Genomic DNA, 22713 nt, shown 5'->3' on the forward strand with positions numbered 1-22713 from the left:
CAGAGGCTGAGGCAGGAGAATCGCTTGAACCTGGGAGTCGGAGGTTGCAGTGAGCCAAGATTGCACCAATGCACTCCAGCCTGAGCGACAAAAGCGAGACTCCATGTCAAGAAAGAAAGAAAGAGAGAGAGAGAGAGAGAGAGAAAGAAAGAAAGAAAGAAAGAAAGAAAGAAAGAAAGAAAGAAAGAGAGAGAAAGAAAGAACGAACGAATGAACTGGTATCACTTGGTCATTGAAAAGATGTGGGGAATGAGGGAAAGGAAAAATCAGGATGCCTCCAGATTTTGAACATGGGTGAACAAGGATTGATTCAGAAAAAGTAGAAAAAGAAAGAGGAGCAAGTTTAGAGGGAAAGTTGATGAAGACTGTCTTGGATATGGAGTATCTAGGTAAGGATCTCCAGGAGGCAGTTTCTATGTAGAGACAGAAGAGTCTGAGCTGAAGAGTAGATCTGAAAGTAATCAGCATAAGAGTGAAGGCTGAAATCACTAGAGTGGACAGGATCACCATGGACAGTGTAAGAGTGGCTGTGGGCTGAGGAAGGAACCCTGAAGACATCAATGTTTAAGGGGTGGGCAGAGGAGCCTGTGAAATGGACATAGAAGGGAAGGTTAAAGGATGCAGAGACATAGGAGAATACAGTAACAGACTTTGGAGTTGTTTCAAGAAGGATGAACTGATCTACAATGTTAAATATAGCAGAGAGGCCTAGTGAGATTAGGACTGAGAAACATCCATTTGAAGTGGCAACTGATCACAGATAACCTTACTGTGAAAATTCTGAGATATTCTAGAAAGAGTACAAGGCAGCAGGATGAATAGTAAAGTAATGCATACAAAGGTGGTAAAACTACAAAAAGAGCAAAGAAATCATTACTCATAAAAGCCAGGATCTGTGAACTTAACCCGGATTTTTTTTTTTCTTTAAAGCCAGGTTACTTCCAGTGAGGAGAAACAGCACACAAGATATTGGCATAGCTGAAATCTTCTGTTACTTCAACATGGCGATAGTTAACTTGTGTGTGTATTACATAACTAATTTATTCTTTTGCACATGTATTTTACATACTTTTCAGTATGTATATTAGGTTGGTGCAAAGGTAACTGTAATTGCAGTTTCTGCCATTTAATAGCAAGAACCTCAATTACCTTTGCACTAGCCTATTATTTCAGAACAAAAAATGTTTTAAAAAATTGAATGGAAGTTGTAGGAGAGAGAAGTTATATATTGAGAAGCATGAAGCGGCAGAATAAGATGAAGCAGTACCCAGGAAGGGGATCTGGTGGAATCTGTTTATAGAATGGGAAAGACTTGAACATCTGGGAAAGATAATGGAGATGGAGAAGTTGAAACCAGAGGAGGAAAGGAGATGATGGACATAGACCTCTGAGGAGGTGGTGGCTGTAAACAGGGGGAGAAAAACCTAACCCCTGCACAGCCCCACGCTTTGTGGAGACTGGAAGAAAAGTTAAGGATCGGCTTAAACGTGGATCACTTTATTTCTTATGTTGTTTATTGAGAGTCTTTAACAAACAGTGCTAGTCTGCCAACTAATTTTTTTTTGGACAGGGTCTTCCCCTGTTGCCCAAGGTGGAGTACAGAGGCACAATCATGGCTCACTGCAGCCTCGACCTCCCAGGCTCAGGAGATCCTCCCAGTTCAGCCTCCCAGGTAGCTGAGACCACAGGAGTGCACCACTACGCCTGGCTACTTTAATTTTTATATTATTGTTTTTTAAATTTTTGGTAGAGACAGGGTCTCACTATGTTGCCCAGACTGGTCTGGAACTCCTGGGGTCAAGTGATCCTTTCACCTTGGCCTCCTAAAGTGCTGAGACTGCAGGCATGAGCCACCATGGCCAGCCCTAATTTTGTTTTTTCTTTGAGACAGCGTCTCGCTCTGTCGCTCAGGCTGGAGTGCAGCAGCACAATCTCAGCTCACCGCAACACCACCTCCTGGGCTCAAGCAATCCTTGGGTTTCAGCCTCCTGAGTAGCTGGGACCATAGGTGCTTGCCACCATGCCCAGCTAATTTTTCTATTTTTAGTAGAGATGGGGTTTTGCCATGTTGCCTAGGCTGGTCTCAAACTCCTGGGCTCAAGTGAATTGCTTGCCTTCGCCTCCCAAAGTACTGAGATTACAGCCAACGTGCCCAGGCCCCCTAATTTTGTTTTTAATGTTGCAAACAGGTGTTTTGTAAAGGTCTTATTTCCTTGATATAGGAAAATAATAAATAGGTTATAAAAATCTTCTTCAGGTCAGGCACAGTGGCTCATGCCTATAATCCCAGTACTTTGGGAGGCCAAGGTGGGTGGATCACCTGACGTCAGGAGTTTGAGACCAGCCTGACCAACATAGAGAAACCTCATTTCTACTAAAAATACAAAAATTAGCTAGGCGTGGTGGTGCATGCCTGTAATCCCAGCTACTCGGGGGGCTGAGGCAGGAGAATCGCTTGAACCTGGGAGGCGGAGGTTGCAGTGAGCAGAGATCATGCCATTGCACTCTAGCCTGGGCAACAAGAGCGAAACTCTGTCGCAAAAAACAAAACCCAAACGCAAACCCAAACCAAACCAAAAAAAACTACTTCAAACAACTTTACTTTCAGCTCTTATTACCTAAAATGAAAAACTGTAGCAAAACAATAACCTCAATAATCTTTCCTACTGAAAGCTACATAAAATGGAATTTACAACCTCAGGTATTATTATCAATTGAGATATAATAAAAATAACAAGTGTTTTATATTCTGCAATTAAAAATGGGGTTCATAAATTAAGACTAGCTAAAAGTCATTAAACAGAGGTGTTTTTTTTTTTTTTTTTTTTTTGGAGATGGAGTCTTGCTCTGTCACTCAGGCTGCAGCACAGTGGCACAATCTCGGCTTACTGCAACCTCGGCCTCCTGGGTTCAAGTGGTCCTCCTGCCTCAGCCTTCAGAGTAGCTGGGATTACAGGCACATGCCAGCACGCCTGGCTAATTTTTGTATTTTTAGTAGAGATGAGGTTTTGCCATGTTGGTCAGGTTGATCCTGACTTCAAGTGATCCGCCTGCCTCAGCCTCCCCAAATGCTGGGATTACAGGCATGAGCCACCACACCCAGCCTAAACAGAGTTTTAACAGGTACGCATGTAAGCCGTGTATCCCTTATTGCAGTGGTTCACAAATTTCTTCAGATAGAACACCGTGAAGACATGAAATTATTAAGCAGAAATGATTTTCCACCCACAAAGATAGCTATATTATTTGACGTGACATCAAATTGCAGCCACAAGCATACATGGCTTAAGAGAAATAAAAACAAAAGAGATGATGTCATAGATATGAAGGCAGAATGGATGTTTCAAGGAAGAAACTGTTAAAAGCTACTGATGGGTTATATAAGATGTAGACTATGAAATCCAATGGACTTAGCAAATAGGAAGTTGTTGGCAAGCGGAGAAACTACTGTGAGTAGTTTCTTTCGAGGGGTAGAGGTACAAGCCAGATTGTAATGGATTTATTATAAGTAGAAAGCTGCTGAAGAACAGAACATAGATCACTTTTCCAAGAAACTAGGCTGTGTATGCAAGAAGGGAAGGGGACAAGTAGAGCAGAATACAAGTCAAAGGATGCCTCCATCAGTGAGATTTACCAGAGCGCTGGGCCCATGGCATGAGTGTATGCATGCATTCCTTCATTAATTTGTTCAAAAAATAATTATTGAGGGCCTAATACATGCCAGATATTGTTCTAAGATCAGGTAACTGAGAAGTGAGCAAGATAAAAGTCATTGCTCACATCTCCAGTGGTGGAAGATAAATAGAGCCAATAATACACAAACATACAAAATATTAGCGAAAAATAGTATGCAAACAATTAAAATAGTTATATGAAAGAGAATCACTAGCGATGACTTAGATTGACTTTTTGGGGGAAGCCTCAACTAGGATGGTCCTTTCTTATAACAAGAAAAGCCATGTATGTGATGTCTGGGAAACACCACTCTTGGCGTAAGGCATGGGGAACGAGTAGTACAAAGTCCTATGGTAGGAACAAACTTACCATATTTGAGGATTTGAAAAAAATACCTGTAAATCTGGAAGTGGAGTAGGTGAAGGAAGAGTGAAAGAGGAGGTTCTAGAGGACAGGGAGGGACCAGATCACTTAGGGCTTTATAAATTAGGGTGAAGAATATCGGATTTGTTTTAAGTGGCATGGGATGCCCATGATGGGTTTGAAGCTAATGGTAGGTGATCAATAACTAGTTGGTAGCTGTCAGCAGGGATTGTGATGATAAAAAGGATCATCCACTCTCCAAATAATAAATGCTCTCTGAAAAGGTCTATGTTCACAAATATTTCTATTTATGTTTGTTTGTGCAAATATAAGATATAACTTATCTTTTAATTTAAGTTTTTTAGGAGATGGGGGTCTTGCTATGCTGCTGAGGCTGGTCTCGAACTCCTGGGCTCAAGCAATCCTCCTGACTTGGCCTCCAAAAGCACTAGGATTACAGAAGTGAACCACTGTGCCCAGCTGGTTTTACATTTTTTAATGGCTAAAATAATAATAATCACCACAGAATAGTTTGCAACACATGAAAATTATGTGAAATTCAAATTGCAGTGTCTATAAAGTTTTATTGGAACACAGGCACACATATTAGTTTACAAATTTTCTATGGTTGATTTCATACTATAAGGATAGAGTTATAACAGAGACCATATGGCCTGCCAGGCTTAAATATTTACTACCTGGCTCTTTATAGAAAAAGTTTGCTGACCCCTGACCTAGAACATAGGAAGTGCTCAACAAACAAATAGGTGGTGAACGAGTAGGTATTAAGGACTTCAACAGAGAGTGGAAATAAGTTATGCACCAATAAAGGTGGTGAAAGTAGATACAAACACTGAAAATCTCTGCTACTAATTGAGCGCACGAGAAAAAGTTTCATGGAATTTTTCCGAATTTAGTTACTTTATTGCCTAAATTTGAGGAAATAACAGGTAGTTCTCATGTATTTATCCCTTAGTAGGAATTTTTCATTCAAAAGTTATTGAGTTCCTACTTTGTACAACACATTGTAATAGACACTGCGAGGAATACGGAGATAATAGATGAAAGAGCAAATATAGTAAAGATTTTAAAGATGAAAGCACTAGGGAGGCTGAGGCCTACAAAATGGAATTAAGTGTGCATCAAATACATATTTTCTACTAAAAAACTGCATCAGCACAATTTCTTCTGAGATGCTGTTAGGCCAGAGCCTGAAAGAACAAATCATATGTCTTGCTGCTACAGAATGAATCCTAAATAAGTTATTTAGATTTTAAAGAATTAAATATTTTACAATCAGTAACATGCACATGGCACACAATTCAAAAGACACTAAGAGGTGTGGTGAGAAGTCTGTCTCCCACTTCTGTTCTCACTCAGTTCCCCTTTCCTCAATGGCAATTACTGTTATGAGATTCTCGTGTTCACAGAGACAGTACAGGCATATACAAGTGTATGGCTATGCGCATGTACTATATATGTACACACACATAATACAAAGATTATGTTTGGCTTATTCAAAGAAAAAGCATGGAAGAAAAGTATTTTAAGGACTGGTGGCAATCAAGGGCAAAATTGGCAAACTCTTCCTAAGACCCAGATGCTCTGATAAAATTTATTTATCCAATGCATTTTGGGATTATGTTCTAATGTAGGCTCCACTATTTACTGACTATGTGACCTTAGTCAAGTTATTTACATGGTCTTTCCTTCATTTTACTCATCTGTAAAATGGGAATAATAACAGTAAGAGTGCTCCCTCATTAACACTGCTGTGAGGCATAAATGAAACATACTCATCTTACATAACAACCTATCAGTAAAACCTGACCAGGTGACCACTTCCTCTTGCAACAGATTCTTCACTTAGCTTCCCAGACAACACGCTCTCCTAGTTTTCTTCCACCTCATAGGCTATTTCTTCTGCAGTCTCCTTTGTTGGCTTCTATCCATCTCTCTGTCCAATTACACTGCAGTGCCCCAGGGCTCAGTCCTTAGACTGCTTTTCTTCTCTATTTAATCTGCTCTCATCTAATAGTATAGATTTACATTAACCTTTTCGCTTGCCATTCTAAAATTCTATCTTCAGCCTTGATCTCTGTTAACTCTACACTCACGTATCTCTACTAGAATGTCTAACAGGCACCTCAAATTTAGTTAGTTAAAATCAAATCCTGTTCTTCCCCCACCCCAAATATGTTCCTCCCAAAATCTTTCCCATCTCATCGGCAACTTTGTCCTTCCAGTTTCTTAGGCCAAAAACGAACAACCTTAACTTGTCTCTTGCTTATACCTCATACCCGGCCCATCAGCAAAGCTTGTTGGCTCTGCAAATACATCCACCTCTTTCCACTCTACCAGTACTGTCCTGGTCCAATTACTCAACTCTCGTTTGGATGATTACAAGAACATCATAACTGGTCTCTCCGCTTCTATCCCTGCCCTCTACAGCATACTCTAAACCAAAGATGATCCTTATAGCCTGCAAATCAGAACATACCACTCTTCAGCTCAAAACTCTCTAACAGCTTCTCATCTCAGAGAAAAAGCCAAAAACTTTACAATGGCCTGTAATTTGCATCCTCCCACCTCTCTAACCTCATCTCCTACTACTTTCCCTCACAGCAAGCCTGTCATGCTGGCCTTTTCACTGTTCTCTGAATACCCCAGACAAACTTCCACCTCAGCGCTTTGCACCAGCTACTTGATCTGCCTGCATCACTCTTCTCCCAGATTTAATATGGTGCACTCCTTCACTTCCTTCAAGCCTTGGCTCAAATGTCATCTCAGTAAAGCCTTCCTGAGCACCCTATTTAAAATGGCTAGCTCCCTCCAATCTGTATTCCCTATCCTGCTGTACTGCCATTTTATTTTAAAAAGACCAACCAACCAACCAACCAACCAAACAAAACTCTCCATGGCACTTATCATATCTGACATACTATATAGTTTACCACCTATCCACTCCCAAGCCCATCCCCAGGCTAGGAGAAAGTAAGTTCTGTGAGGGCAGGGATTTTTGTCTGTTTTTGTTCACTGCTGTACTTCAGCTCCTGGAATAGGGCCAGGCATATAGTAGTAGTTCAGTAAATATTAATGAATGAATAATGAGGTAATGCATAAGTAAAGCACATGGCCTATAGTAATCATCCAATACGATTTAGCTATTGTTAATAAAAACTTACATATTTCGGGAAACTATTAATTTTTTATGTCATTAAGGGAAAAATCTATCAAATCATGCTTAAATATATTAAAAAGCTTGAATAAATTAATAATACAGCTTCCTTATTGTCTCCCCTACTTCACACTGAGAATGTGGTATATACTCTGACAAAATCAGGAAGGAATTAGTAATGCCAAGTGAACAGGAACTCAGTCTTACAGTACCAGGGACAAAGAGATCCTTCTTAATCGAGATTTTGAAAGCATGTTTCATGTTGACACTTCTTATTTTATTTTAAAGGAATCTCAAATTTAGCCCCTGAAAGAAATGTAAACATGTGGATGTTCATTCATCTGAATAATGTCACTAGTTAAAAACTTCCATTATTACTAATAAAAATAGCAACAGTATATTGTGCTATGAAATTCTAAACTGTTTCACAATAATTAATTAGTAAATGACATGACAAACGCTATCTACATACTCTCATTTTAATAAACTATCATGTACTAGGGCTTAATAGGAATGAAATCAGCCTAGATCTCACCTAATTAGAGAACATTTCTGTATTAGAATACACTACTGAAAACTCAATAGTGGTTTCCAGTGGACAAGTTTTCATACTATGATCTAACAAAAATCTCTAAGCTATTGTGTTAGAAATATAAATTTGTGACTCAATACTTATGCCTTGGAGCATGTCTTTATTTTTAATTAACAGTAAAGGTCCAATTTAAAGCAGAATGTGTCAACTGATTAGCTCTAAGTTCAGTGTTCTGTCATACGTGCCTGTACTGCTGACAAAAAGTTAAATGCAAGGCAATGAATGTAGTTTTTGTGAACTTTTTTAAGTCAAAAAATTTATCTAAAGACTTTGACCCAACGGATACCAAATTAATTACTTATAAAAGCAGGCTTTTGTATTTCTTTTTTTTTTTTTTTGGTTGCAGACATTTAAATAATCTATATTTGTAGGGTGATATCTTGGAGATTACTTTACTATCAATATATAGAAGTAATAACCTGGTAGATAGCATTACCTATGAAAGGTCCATCCCATCTGCTATTCTTGCTGAAAGCTTTTCATGCACCAGTAAACTCAGTAAATATCAGAAGATAAAGCATAAGCCTACCACGCCACGGATTTACTCCTAATGTCTCCTCAAAGTGCAGCCCGATGCAACAATTACAAATGATTTTCTTCTAATGTCATTTTACATAACCCTTTTTTCTGCATGAGTAGTTAGTGTGGAATGAATGAATGAATGCCATTAAAACAGTTAATCATTATCTGGGACACTGGCCTTACTCCCTTCACTACTAGGAATCTCCATGACAAAGGCCAAGAGATCAAAATGCTAGAGCTGCCTCAGTGTCCTATTTCTAACAGTAATTTTTTATGCAAATGAACCTGCTGGGCATCTCCCTCTGTGACCTTCAGCTGCCCTTATCTAAACTGACTTTGATCCAATGAGGGCTTGCATCTAGCTGAAGCTCATTACTATATACGATATGTAATCAATTTCACTAATTAAAGGGTATTTTCTATTCTGTGAATGCAAAATGGATTTATTTTTATAATCACACATATGCTTAAAGACTACACTATGTGTTTCTATTTATTAATCCAGTTTGCTATATGACATATATTAAAAAGCAAATATATTAAATACCTGAGGTAAATGCATTCATAACCAAATATAACACTGAGAAAAGTAGAGCTTGGCTCCAATCTTACTGACTAAATCACATGTGCCTAGGCACCTCTTCAATCAATATGATTTTCATGTTTGAGAACAACCTTATTCTTTCATATTTCCAAATCAATTTATTCTTCCTATAAACTCACAAATAGGACAAACTTTATCCCAATACTCATGTATCTAAAAATCCTAACCCAAGTAATCAAACAGGACTTCTCAAGAAAATGTTACCCCAAACCAAAAGCTTGTCATCATATTCAAAGTCTATTAGTTGAGGTGATCTAACAGCATCATTTTGGAATTTGAGCAGAACAAAAGTTTAAATTTAAAATATACCTTTCTACTTCAAGATATTGCTTTCTTTTTTCTTTTTTTGAGACAGTCTCGCGTAGGATGGAGTGCAGTAGTGCGATCTTGGCTTACCACAACCTCCACCTCCTGGGTTCAAGCGATTCTCCTGCCTCAGCCTCCTGAGTAGCTGGGACTACAGGTGCCCACCACCATGCCTGGCTAATTTTTGTATTTTTAATAGAGATGGGGTTTCACCATGTTGGCCAGGCTGGTCTCGAACTCCTGACCTCAAGTGATACACCCATCTTGGCCTCCCAAAGCGTTGGGATTACAGGCGTAAGCCACCGCACCCAGCCAAGATATTGCTTTCTACTGGCTGCTCTAGAGATCAGATATACTTTTCTAAATTTTTATTTCATTTTATAAAGAGTAGTCAGGGAAAGAAGAATTGATACTTTCCCTTTCCTTTGGGATTGTTTAAAATACGAACACCAACAGAATTGTAATTAGTATATATCCAAGGGGTAGGAGTGGGTCTGGAATATCTGGGGCCTAAAGGAATCAAATAAAGAAACCTAAAAGTTAGGCAAACTGTTTTATAGTGAACTGAACCAAAGCAGAGGCTGTGAGACAAAGATGATGCTGTGTTACAAAAAAGCCAAAAACTGTTCCCTTTCCTCCCTTTAAGGTGTTTTTCTGAGGTGGATCCTCACACCTGGGACCTGAACTCTAGGCCTACTTCAACTGAGGTTTTGGACAAAGTCTTCCATTTGTACACTGTTCTGGCAAATATTGACAGTATTACTTCCCTTTCAGGAATACTAGGAGGAATTTTCTCCAAGCTAATGGCTTTAGAATTATTTTTAAAGAGTGCTGTTTTTAAAGCTTTTATTTTTGCTTAGTGAAAAAACAGAATTCCCCCGTATTCTAGTGGACATTGCTACTAATTTTCCTCATATGTTAAAAATGGCATTAAAAGTACCATGTGTACCATATATACATAATACTTTTATGTGTTAAAAAACCATGTCATGTACCCAACAGACTCCCAATCCATTGGGTAATTCCTTAATTAGGCAGATTTTTGAAACATGTATTATGTACACAACAGACCGGAACGTCTCCTTTGGAGCATTTTCTAGTCTATCGGGTGATTACATCATTAAGCCACACATGCTACGTAGAAAAAATCCTTATGAAAATTCATGAAAAAATGTACAGCACATCATTAGCATGCAACAGACGTGTATGCTTTTGATATTTTCTCTGTTTAAAAAAAAAAACAAAAAACAACTACATGAAGTAATTAGTCCAGGTCGTGAAAACATGGGAAAGGTACCCAGATACTGGTAAAAATAGTGAAAATAAAAATAGTAAAAAAATGCATCTCTCATGGTTTACCTGAGAGTAATTTGCCATATTGGAAAAAAGATTCTTAAAGAGTGTTCATTTGAACTGCAGAATAACGTGTGTTGCTTTAGTTATTTGATATTTCCTGTATCTCTGTAACTTCCTCCCTACTTCTCTTCTGGATACACTGAAATTTTATAAACCAATGGGTTGAAAAGCTGCGAATGACCAGTCACTCAAGGTCTTGCACTACTTTATGTTTGTATACTTATGTCTTCATTTTATGTAGTCAAGAGTATAAGGGATTACATCATTGTATCTTTTTCAGTAAATCGAAAACTACATTAAAGTAATGTAAATAGATATAAATGATTGGTATAACTTCCAATAGTGAAAGGGTTATATATTCACAACATTAACCACTATGCAAAATCTAAAATATAATATATCTGAAGACTAAAAAGAAGCACGAGTTTTATAAAAATGAGCTATTAAGCTTATTAATTTATAACCTTTCTTTTTGTAAATGGGACACTCCCCCTATCAAAACAACTCCAACAACAGAAAGAAAACCTCAGTAAGCAGAGAACAATGAACACACGCAACACAGTAAGGATCAGAGTAATTCACTTCCTGAATGCTCCAAATCTTCGTGGCTTAAAAGGCATCCCAATTTTCTCTAAAGGTAGTAGCATTTATTCATTGGGCCATAGCTAATTTTACATGGAATGCAAAAATGTTAGTTTAAGTTTAATATACCACCCTATTTAAATATTTCCAATGTAGCTCTCAAACTGCAGAGCTATCCCTCCGTCTATTTTAATTTTAAAGTAAGTTAGCAAAGGCTTCCTTCTTAATCCCCAGAGACTACCTACATAGTGACACAAACCCACAAATTTATGACAGCAACATAAATGCTCTTCTGAAGTAATGTGCAACATTAAGTGAAAATCGTTTCCTGGAAAGATATTATAGGTATCTATATTTTATTTGCCATCTTAAACATATCTGAGTCTTTATGGCCTTATTTTAAAAATGTATTTCCTTTTTATATTTCCTGGTGCAAATGGACTGCATAAATAAGCAATGTGCTATGAGGCTTCAGACCAGCCGATAAAACCTTTCAATTTTCATGCCAGCTTCTTCTTTTGTAATTCAAATCCGCCTGGAAACTGGCAGCTCTGAAAACTGAAACAAGCACTGCCACAAATACCTTGTAATGCTATCGACCTTGTCTGCCCATGCAGTGAGAAAGGGGGATGCGTATGTGTCTGCAGCCATCCAGATAACACAACTCATTTTTTTTGGGGGGGCGGGTGGGTGGGTGGGGTGGGGTGGGGATAACAGAAGCCAGCCCCAGACTGTGCACCAAAAGCAGTCATTACCAGGCGAGCTGGAGAATAAGTCTCTTCAAAATACACAGTGCATTTAAAAACCATATATGAGGCTGAGCCACTGCTGTCATTACCAATTTTAATTTAGCTCCTTCAGTTTGCCAGCCAGATAAACTCTTTAGTGCTGCTTTTTAATCTATTTGCCACATTTTATGTTTAAGATTATAGTAATATGGACAGAAGAAGGAATCACTTTTAGGGGAAATAAAGAAATAGATCCGCTTATCGGCACCCATCAGAAAGTTCATTAATCAGCCAGGCTTTGTGCCCTCTAAATTGAAAGGTTAAATAATCCTCTCAGGAGTATTTCTCGGCCCCTCCGCCAATTGTCCGGAGAGGAGCTGCCATTCATAGCATGCGGGATCGGTGACAGGGTATCTTACCACTGTTTGGACCCCAAACAATGATGGACAAATGGCTTGGTTTACAAAGAAACCATTTAGTACATGGATGGAGAAGGACCACAAGCTTTGATGCAGGATGGAGGGATGAAGGCATGGAGACAGGATGTAGGGGGAAGGGACAGAAAAGAACACATAAATGTGTAAATCCATGGACATTTTATCTGAATGTTTATTGGGCTAGACTATAAAACACAGAAATCACACTAATATACATCTTCCAACCATACAAAATGCTTAACATATTCAAATCTGCTACTGTATTTTGCATGTGATTGTACATGAACCCCAATAAAAAAATTATAGAAGAATAGAACCATAGCTCTATTACGTTTATTAGCTAATACATGGGGGATCCAAATAAACCCCAAGATTTTCATTTTTACCATAACTCCACATGACTTACAACACATGGCCCTCCCACCACCTGCCATCCCAACTCTGCTTATTCCACTGTAATACTCTTAACCATCGATCACAACGGCAGGGAATTCCACAGCTGCAAGGACCTGTTAGAAGGGGGAAGTAATGTTCTTTAGCTTTTACAATATGTTCCATCTGAGCCTTTGCTTGTCTTAAAACAAGGAACAAACATGAAATAGGAATGCTCTTTGAAAGAATACAAACTGCATGTACTGATAAAGTGCTTAAGTTTGAGTTGCCTTTTTCGCTGGACCTATCTGAGAATACAGCTGGAAGTCTGCAGAACTGACCCAGCTCTTATACCACTACATTTTGCTACGAAATCAGGCTGGTTTTTGGTGTTAATCATGTGAAGGCATAAAGTAGTTTTACCTAAAGTGCAAAAAACTGCTATGCTATTTTGTTTCATTTCTTATCTGATTAACATAAGCCCTCTACCCCTAGCAGAAAGTATTCTAATTGGGGTATGTTTATGTTTGGGTGAATTTTTCAATTTCGTTTTATTCTCATCATTTGTATAGAGAGCAAATATTTATATAATTTATTTGCTTATGATAGAGAACTATATTCAGATGGTACTGAAGTTATCACTTAAGACTCACACATTTATTAATATGTATTTTCAAAGTGATACTGCATTTTTATGATACACATTTTATATAGTTATTTTCATTAGGAAAGGAAGTAGCCTAAATGGAAAAGAATAAGACAAGTAAAAATAATTAGAAAATGAAAACTGAGGTAAATAATTTTGTCAACAAAAGATTCCCTTCAATAAATATAAGAAGGAAACATTGTTAGGAGACAGAGTAAAGAGGTCCTTAGGAATCTCCTAATGTTGGGCAGAAGACATTATAATAACCTGAGTTTGGGACGTCAGTCCAGAGGCCATCTCTACAGGTGTGAGATGCCTTTGGGTTTGCTGTAGTACAGCCTGCAGAGTGTTTAACATGCTCTGTCTGTCAGGTATTGTATTTTATATTTATCATCTCATCGTATACTTAACAAAATCCTACAAGGCATTATCCCCATTTTTCAGATGAAGAAACTGAGGGCTTTAGAAGTTAAATATTTTAACTATGTTTGTACATTTAGTATATGACGAAAGACTCAGACTCTGAACCACAGTCCAATCCCAAAGCTGGCATTCTTTTCTCTATTATGATAAAAAAAATGCTACCTAGTAATTTCCTCAGAAATTTGCTTGCCCTTCTGGCCCAACTGTATAGCACAGTTTTCTAAGGCCTGGTAAAAACAGGGAGGAAATGTACAACTGTAAACAAAGGAAATGTGAGAGATCCAAGAAAACAAAATTGATATTGTATAAACAAAGTTAAGACACAACCCAAAACTTAGTTTTCCTAACTGAACAAAAATGTGGGGTAATCCACAAATCAATGTAAAGAAACATATTTATGTAAAATGGATGTATTACAAAATTATAAAGATGATCTTATAATTTACCCAATGGATTCAGTTCTACATGATTATTGAAAAATGGAATGAAAATTATCTAGTAGCTTTATTACCAGTTGATACACACATGTGCATTCCTTTTACAAAGCTAATAAAAATTTCTAAACACTCACTTTAAATAATTCTTGTTTTGAAATGTGCGCTATCTATGTACTGGTGTACCAATTAAGGTGAAGTTCTAATTTAATCCCAAAGATATTAAACTTTTTTTTGTTAAATGCTTTCTAAAGAGGTAATATATTTCTTCACTTGTTTTCGGTATTTCTTAAACACCAGAGTTGTTGGTCTTGGAGGATCATTGCACCAACTCAAAATAGCTGGAAGAAAATACTTATAAATGTACCAAAAAACCCACACATAACACCCTTGAATTTCTGATATATAGGGATCAAATGACTAATAAATTTTAAGTCTAAAATCTGACTGATTTTAACAATAATTCATTAACTTTCAGTCACTGAAAAGACTGTGCTTTTGAAACCTAAAACTTAAGTTTATCACCACAGCTTGTAACAGAAAATATAACACTAGTTCAGAGAGACTGTTCATGTTAACAAGTCAAGGAGTCTTTTCCTGCAGATTATTCAAATGATCGATCCAAACCCTTAAAGGTTATGGTTGATCATGATTGTGAGTAATTAATTGATTCCTAAATACTTCAGACCTTTAGGAATTACTGTAATCTACCATGTCACTCACATGCATGACTACCAAAATGAATGTCTAATACAAATATCAATGCTCTAGTATATTTTATCTACATTTACTGTTGGACTGAAATGTCTAGAAAAGACTATGACAAGTTTGATCACTCGGAATATAATTAATAAATGGCATGAAATACCTGTTCAAAGCACATATGTGAAATAATCACTTGAATATGCTAAAGTTATCTACATAATACTTCTACACTCTTTATGTGTACGTAACATGACAAAGAATTGGCATCACTCAAGATTTTAAAACTGTTAATTTATTATATAGTTAGACACTGTACAATGGTAAACTGTATTAATTTTGGAAAATCTAAGACTATTTGTTTATATTTATATTCATTTTTATTGTAATAGGGTCACTCTTTAAAAGTGCAGAGTTGCAAGTAAAAAGAAACGTAGTTTTGTCCCTGAGCAAGAATGACACGCAAATTCATGAAGTGTTCCATATTTTAATTTTTTTAAAGAAAGAAATGTAGTTTTCTTTGAGATTATATGAATACTGTGGGTTTTAAAAAAGATTTTTAAAGTGTGTTATATATGTTAAAACAAGAAGCACTTAGAAATGAAATTTAATTACCACAGTATTTAATAATCAAGAATAAATTGTCCCTATGATGACTAACTATAATTCCTTTCTAAGTAATGCTGAACACACATGGGGAAGAGAGGAAAGGGTAATAAAAAAAAGTGCAAACGTGATGCTCCATTTGTCATCCTCAGGATAAACATTTGTTAACAGATAAGAAAACAGATGACCACAACGAGTACTTCTTTCCATTTTTAAAACAGAAGTACAACTTTAAGGCCATGTGAAACATACTTAAGTCCTAAATACACTGGTCTTTGCCCCTAGCCACTAGGGGCAGGAATAAAAAGCACAGGGACTTTTTCCGTCAAATAAAGAAAGGAAGTCACTATTTATAGTAGAACTTCAGATTCAATTATTTGATTATTGAACATCTAATATCTAAAAATATGAGCCAAATTCATGATGACTAGTGAGTAGGTCATTAAAGATATTTAGAAGATGGCAAAAGCACAGCTGCTTCTATGCCAAAACATTTATGATAAATCTTTCCTAAACTGTGTGAAGGCTGCATACTTCTCATTGCTTCATTATCTGAAACACTTAAATCTACATTAGGATTACCATCATAAAGTACTTGATATTATCTAAATATATTAATGCAAGGAAAAAACTATGCAAAATATGCCATATTGATTTCCCATTTAAACCAAATTAGTATTTGCATTAAAATACTGAAAATCAAGTAACTTCAGAATTGAAGGAGTGAACACTTCAGTATTTCTTTGTAAAGAAGAAAATACTAAGGTTCTCACAAGTGCTCCAATAAATAAAAATTACACCCAAATCTAAATGATCTTATTCTATCTCCATTCACAAATAAATATGCATACATACAATTTCTAAATATCTGAGGAAATGTTATGTGAGGAAAAATAACATGCATTTATAATTCACAACATTCATTTTTCCCCCTTTCCTTTACAGTAGCTTTAGAAAATTGCTTTTTGATGATTTAGCAAATTTTATTTATTTTTAAAAGAATCTCATTTATTGAGATTGATAATTCCAGGTTTCATTTGCTTTGAAATTGCATTTTCCAATGATAAGTTCTGGCAAAATGTGGTTCCACATGCCAGTGAAATAAAGATTAAAAAAAAAATCAGTTGACTTACTCTGTAAATGTAGTAACTATCATTCCTACTAAACTCAAAATATGAGAAGACTGAAGTAAAAATTATGATAATTTTAACAGCAAATTCTTTAAGAACAAGACAAGTATTTAAATAACATAAAACTATTCATATAAATTTTGCATTTGAAAAATCTTTAAAAATTTTAGTCATTCTCCAAATGTATTTTCCATCTCTGTTATCAGAGATGGACTATTACAAGTCATCAATGCTTATTCAAAAAAAAAATCTTGTTATTCAAACAGCAAGTAACTCAAAAGATAAACCAGTCTGATTTATTTTATAGTACTATAATGGAAAGATGGCCCTGAAGCACTACAAAAGAGTCATGTGCCTTCTGAATGATCAGAGCACAATCACGTTCACCTCAGTAGTATTTTAGTACTAAGGGCATTTTAAATGAAAACTAAACCTCTGACAATTTGGCAGAGATGTAATGTCTCAATAGCAACACCTGATCAATCAAAACATTAAAACAGCAATACCAGATACAGAGGAAAAAAACTATAATTTATACAAGAGTATTTCTGGTTCTTGAGGAAGTGGGCAAAGTAAGTTGAACTACCAAAACAAAAGCTTCCAAAATGAACTTATAATGTATTAGCTTATGAAAACCTATGTGCTAGGCCTCAAAAATGGTACCAATAAAAATGGTCTTTAGATAGCATTTTATAAGACAGTATGTAACCAGTTCTATTGTCTTAAACACACCAAAGCGCACACAGAGAAAAACAGACCTATCACTTGATATCCACTGTGTGGATGGGGTTATTGTGGTTTTTACAGATCTGCTTATGTAGCCAAGGACCTCTCAGAAAGATATTTAGGAATCCCAACATATATCCAATTAACCAGGAAAAGAAAAGATTCTGGCTGACTTTTTGAATCTCTTCATTTCACATTTTAAGTTATTTTAAAAGAAAAACACTCCGTAATAGCATTAGGCAATTAGAAAATTATCTATGCTATCTTACATCACAATCTCAGGATAAAAGCTTTTGCATAGCTATAGTCTCAGAACCAAAACCATCTTCTTATTCCTTCCTTCTGGACTGTAAAACATAGTTCTAGAGTTAAATCCAAATCTGTCGACATTTAGGGGTACCCACTCTGTAGTATGGCATAGAATGCTTTAGAGAATAACATTCTCACTCAGTATAAAACTCCAAACTGTGAAAACACAAAAAATACATTTCTAAATGGGTATTTCCAGGTAAGGACAGAAAACTAAGTGGCAAAATGAAATGTAATATTGTTACTTATGGTTTATAAGATATACCCTGACAAACTGTGGCCATAAGCCTTTCTTAGGCCAGAAAGGAAGTCAAGCACACTCATTTCTCTACTCTTCCCCATTTCCCGGATAACAAATAGTCTATTTTTTGAAGTGTGAATTCTAGGCATTCAAAACATTATATATAAAAAAACAATTAAGGCTTAATTCTTCTAAAACAGTTACATTTGCTTCCTGCTTAAACCTTCAGTTAAAATAAAAGGCAGTAGGGTTGAAATACATTTTAACAATGCACACAAAGAAATCAAATGCAAAATTAAACATAAAAGATGCATTGTCCTTTTCGATTCTTAACACATACAGCCCTCAAATAGCAAACTCCTGGTTACTTTTTAAAGTAAGTAGATTAAAAACAAGATTAACCAAATGTCCAACTCATGTCAAATCATAGCCTCTACTAGTTAAAAATTCTGTTGGTTGTAAAACTCTGTTGGTGGCCATATTGGCCTAGGATTTTTAATATAAATGAGAGTAGAAATGACAGGGGGTGGGGGAAGGGACATTCTTTCTCGAATAAAGGGGGAAATTTTTATCTAGAATGAGTTATTTGAAAGATGAAAAAGAACATTAAAAGTCAGGCTCTACAAAAATCTGAAAATGTAGCAGAAATGAAAATACAAGAAGTTATATTTTAGCTATATTATTAAACATTTAAAAGCATTCTAAACATTTTTGAAGGAGGTAAAAATATTAACTATTTGAGGAAATTATGTACTTGTTAAGTAAAAACAATATTTTTTTCTTTTTTTCATGGTCTCCAAATTGATAAAGACATTAAATTATATAATTTTAGAATCATTAAAACATAGAAAGATGGTGTCACCAGATGGTTGTTATAATATGGATGTTTGTGTATATGTAGTCTTTTTAGTTTTATTAGCATGAACCCATTAGAATGATGGTCTTTAGCTTTTATTAATGTAGTCGAGTCTAGCTGATTAAAAAGCTATTATATTCATATACAGGTTGTTGAAGATATTTCATTTTATTTTTCTTGAAATTGTTGAAAATAGTGAACACTTCTATAACTTTCTTCTTAGTTCTGAAAGTGTTTTAAGGAATTTTTTATTTGGAATATTTCAAAAGTCCACTTGTAACAATCAACTACACCACCTTTCTTATGTGTTTGAGAAACAATATTCTGTTTAACCTACAGACTTTTTTGGTTTTTAAAAAAAACGATTCCTGGATAAACATTAATTTACTGTTAAAATTTAAGTCGTTCTGTAAATGACCCTCCAGTTGGGAGGCAGATAAAAGCAACTGTAAAGCTCCCAAATATAAACATCTCCAAACTGGATACTAATCACCTTTGCCATCATTTGGGGTAAGAAATATGACAATTTTGGTTAGAAAAAGTAATTAATCAATGCTTCAGTGTAGAAAGCTCCAGAGTTTTAAGCAGACTGGTTTAAATGAATAAGTAGTAACAATTCTAACTGAGGCTTCATTACTTGGTCACTGCGCTGATTGACTCAACATTCATGTGTGAGGGCTACTAGGAGTCAATAGATGGCAGTCCATCGCCTAGTAAAAGAGCTGAAGATGACTAAAATCATCATGCATCTTGTTTTTATTCAAGACTGAATATTGCTTCATTGCATACATTTGGATATTGTCCATATACTGATAATTTAAATAATTACTTAACTATTTTATTTTAGAGACACTGATACATGCACAAGTTCATAAACATGCTAGTTTTATATTTATACTTGCATAGTAAACTCATTATTAATTTCAACTTGATAATTTATAAACTGTGATGGCAACTTCAATATTATTTTAAAAAATTAACCAGGATTCCAGATTGGAACAAACAAAGTTTTCAAATTGAATTTGTTATACCTATAAATAGAATATATTGTAATTCCTTAAAAAGTAAATTTATTTTGTATTATTTTTTCCTAATGATTCTTTTTAAAATTTATGTTTCTGAACAGCTAAAATATTAAGCAGACCTTCAAATATTTCTGTTACATTGAAACAAATTTTTACCCTTTAACTATAGGTATATAAACGAACACAGGTGTAAATAATCAAAAGAGCAGCTTTAAAATCATACTTCCTACACTTCAAGATTGGAATTGTTTAAATTAGGGGAAAAGCTAAAATAAATGCAATGTCAAATCTATAAGGATATTACTTTATACAGTTACAAAGAGTAGCTCTGTCATCTTGAAAAGTATAACATATAATTAGATTCTAATTAAGTTTAGGCTGTAATGATTTCACTATATTATGTTAGGATAAAAAAACTGCTACATAAGCACAAACAATGTATTCAGATGAATTACATTTGTAATATATATGTGTAACATACATGGGTATGTATATATTTTTGGGTATAACACTTAAGTTTTTAACAAATCCTAATTTGAGATTTGAGGAATAGTTGAGGAGTTAACAGCTTTCTACTGAAAATCTTTAAAAAAATTAAATGGTAATCACAAAATGTGAAAACAAACCACCTTATATAATTTATGGCCTCTTGGGCCTGTGACAGACAGACAGGTAGTTTGAGTCTACTTGTTGGTTTACTCTTTATTTCTCTAAGGAGAATGATAAGAAGTCATGTTTTGAAAGAACTTTGCCCTTTGTATTTTTACAACCTGTCTTTGTGTAAACAAAACTTTTAACTATGCTAAACCTTAAGAAACAATGTTTAACAACTTTTAATTAATATATATTATGTTATATAACTGTAATAATTAAAAGAATAATGGTCTGTTGCTTAGCACAACATATTTAATACAGTAAGTGAGTAGTAGGGCTATGGTGAATTATTGAAATGATTTAAGCTGAACATTAAAAGTAAACTAACTTCATAATATTGAGCACCAGTCAATTAGATTCTCTAGCAAACTGTATTTTCTGCTTCTACTTAGCCTAAAATCACAATAAAAGGAAACTAGGAATTGAATAACTTGAATGGTATTAAGCAGATATTTATACATTTTGAATAAGTCAAGAAGGGCTTAAGGATATGACAGTTGAATTATTCTATATGAAATATACACTAAGCTTTTTCTAGGTTCATTGAAAAATATCAGTAACTGTTTTAGTAAAAGCAACTGAAGATACTGTGGACTGAATGCTTGTGGACTGTGGATAACACAACATTTTAAAGACACTGGATTATTACTCTTTAAGGCTCCCAGTATACTTTTTGCCTTTAGTTTAATGAATATAGTCTGGAAGACTAAGAGATACCATGATGTAATCATTAAGTGATGTGAGTAATAAAAAAATCAAATTCTTTTAAGAACAGGAAGATAGGGTAGGGGGCAGTGGAAAAGAGAAAAAGTGTATTATTGCTTTCTCAGTATAAAAACTCTTCAGATGTTTATTATCTTCCAGCAGAAGATGCTTGTCTATATTTTATGGTCAGCAGTTCAGAGAAGGGTAAATAGGCTAGGTCTTGGGGAAAATAAAAAAGGTGTTTCTACTCACCGTTAGGTGATACTGCCTCCAGATTTCTGTGCAAGCCTGGAAAATAAAAATATTGATCAGCTGGGAGCATGAAACAAGGTACTTTACAGCCTGTTGGTTTTGGCATAACCCAGCATCCACCGGTGTCGGTCACAGGAAAATAAGAAGCTTAACAGAAAGGGTCTGCATTTCAGCTTCAAAAACCTGGCTAGACAGTTTAATTGAATTTTACACTGGTTTAACACACTCCCCGCCATTGTCAGAAAGCCAGTAACAAAGTTTTCTCTCTCTTTTTCTTTTCAGGTTACAAGTTTTGGGCACTAAGATGTGATAAAGAGCCATAACTCAGTTAAACTGATAAATGAACAGCAGTGGTCAAAATCAATAAAACTCACCAAGTACACCTTTTAAAACAGCATTTTGAACTTTGGTAGTAAGATGGAAAACAATTTAATAGTAACTGCTTTAAGAAGACTTCACTGTTATTACATATTTGTGATAGCTGTTGGCATCTTTTACTGAATCACTTGGTGCTAACTTTTAATACTCTATAAGAAAGAGAATTAAAAACAACAAGAACAAAAACGACTGCAAGTCGTTGTTACAACTGCAAGTTGTAAAGTCCAAAATGTCTAATCTTTCCATATCCACATCTGTAGCAAAAACAACTTTAAAAATCCCCAAAACGTCGATAATCTTGTAAAAGATATACTAATTGAAACTAGAATAGGTAACAACAAAAGAACCAACCAAACAAGCAAATATAAACAATAGCAGGAACAACAAAAACAGTGATTAGAATATATTTTCTTACGAACACATATATAAATCTTCTTATGCCTAAATTATGACCTTGTTAAGGACACTTTTTCTAACCAAGCTGCTTATGTATAGTTGATCAGTTTACCATCTTCTCAGGAGCAAAAAGTATGTTGTTTGTAACTATATAAATGGTTGGAATAAATTAAAACACCAAGCAAAGGAAATGGTGATTCTTAAAAGTGAATGGAAATTTATAGCTTTTGTTTATAGATGCATGCCTAAAATTAGAGTAAGACTTTCTGAAATCTTTGTAATTTTTGATACCTAGTTTGAAACAACTCTTTACTTGATTTGTCATTCCTCTTTCATTTATTTTTCAAAGTATTGATAAGACTAACAAAGGTAATTCATACAATCTGAAAATATCATGGCTATGATAATAATTTAAGAAACAACATTTGAATGCCAATACCTCTACTGATTATACCACCATAAGTGATTAGACAAAAAAGTAGATATGTTTCAACTATGCTGAAACATATCTATGC

General features: G+C 35.2%; 1 protein-coding gene across 10 annotated transcripts in view; it reads right to left on the reverse strand.

The window, feature by feature from the left end:
• ZCCHC7 (zinc finger CCHC-type containing 7) overlaps positions 1–22713 on the reverse strand; it is a 238623-nt gene that overhangs the window by 9676 nt on the left and 206234 nt on the right. For all 10 annotated transcript variants that reach the window (XM_019034088.4, XM_019034084.4, XM_055351549.2 and 7 more), the window contains one exon: positions 21425–21460. In XM_019034088.4, coding sequence (XP_018889633.4) covers positions 21425–21460 — 36 coding nt within the window. The remainder of the gene's footprint in view (positions 1–21424; positions 21461–22713) is intronic.

This window comes from Gorilla gorilla, chromosome 13, assembly GCF_029281585.2.
Source record: "Gorilla gorilla gorilla isolate KB3781 chromosome 13, NHGRI_mGorGor1-v2.1_pri, whole genome shotgun sequence".
Taxonomy (NCBI): Eukaryota; Metazoa; Chordata; class Mammalia; order Primates; family Hominidae; genus Gorilla; species Gorilla gorilla.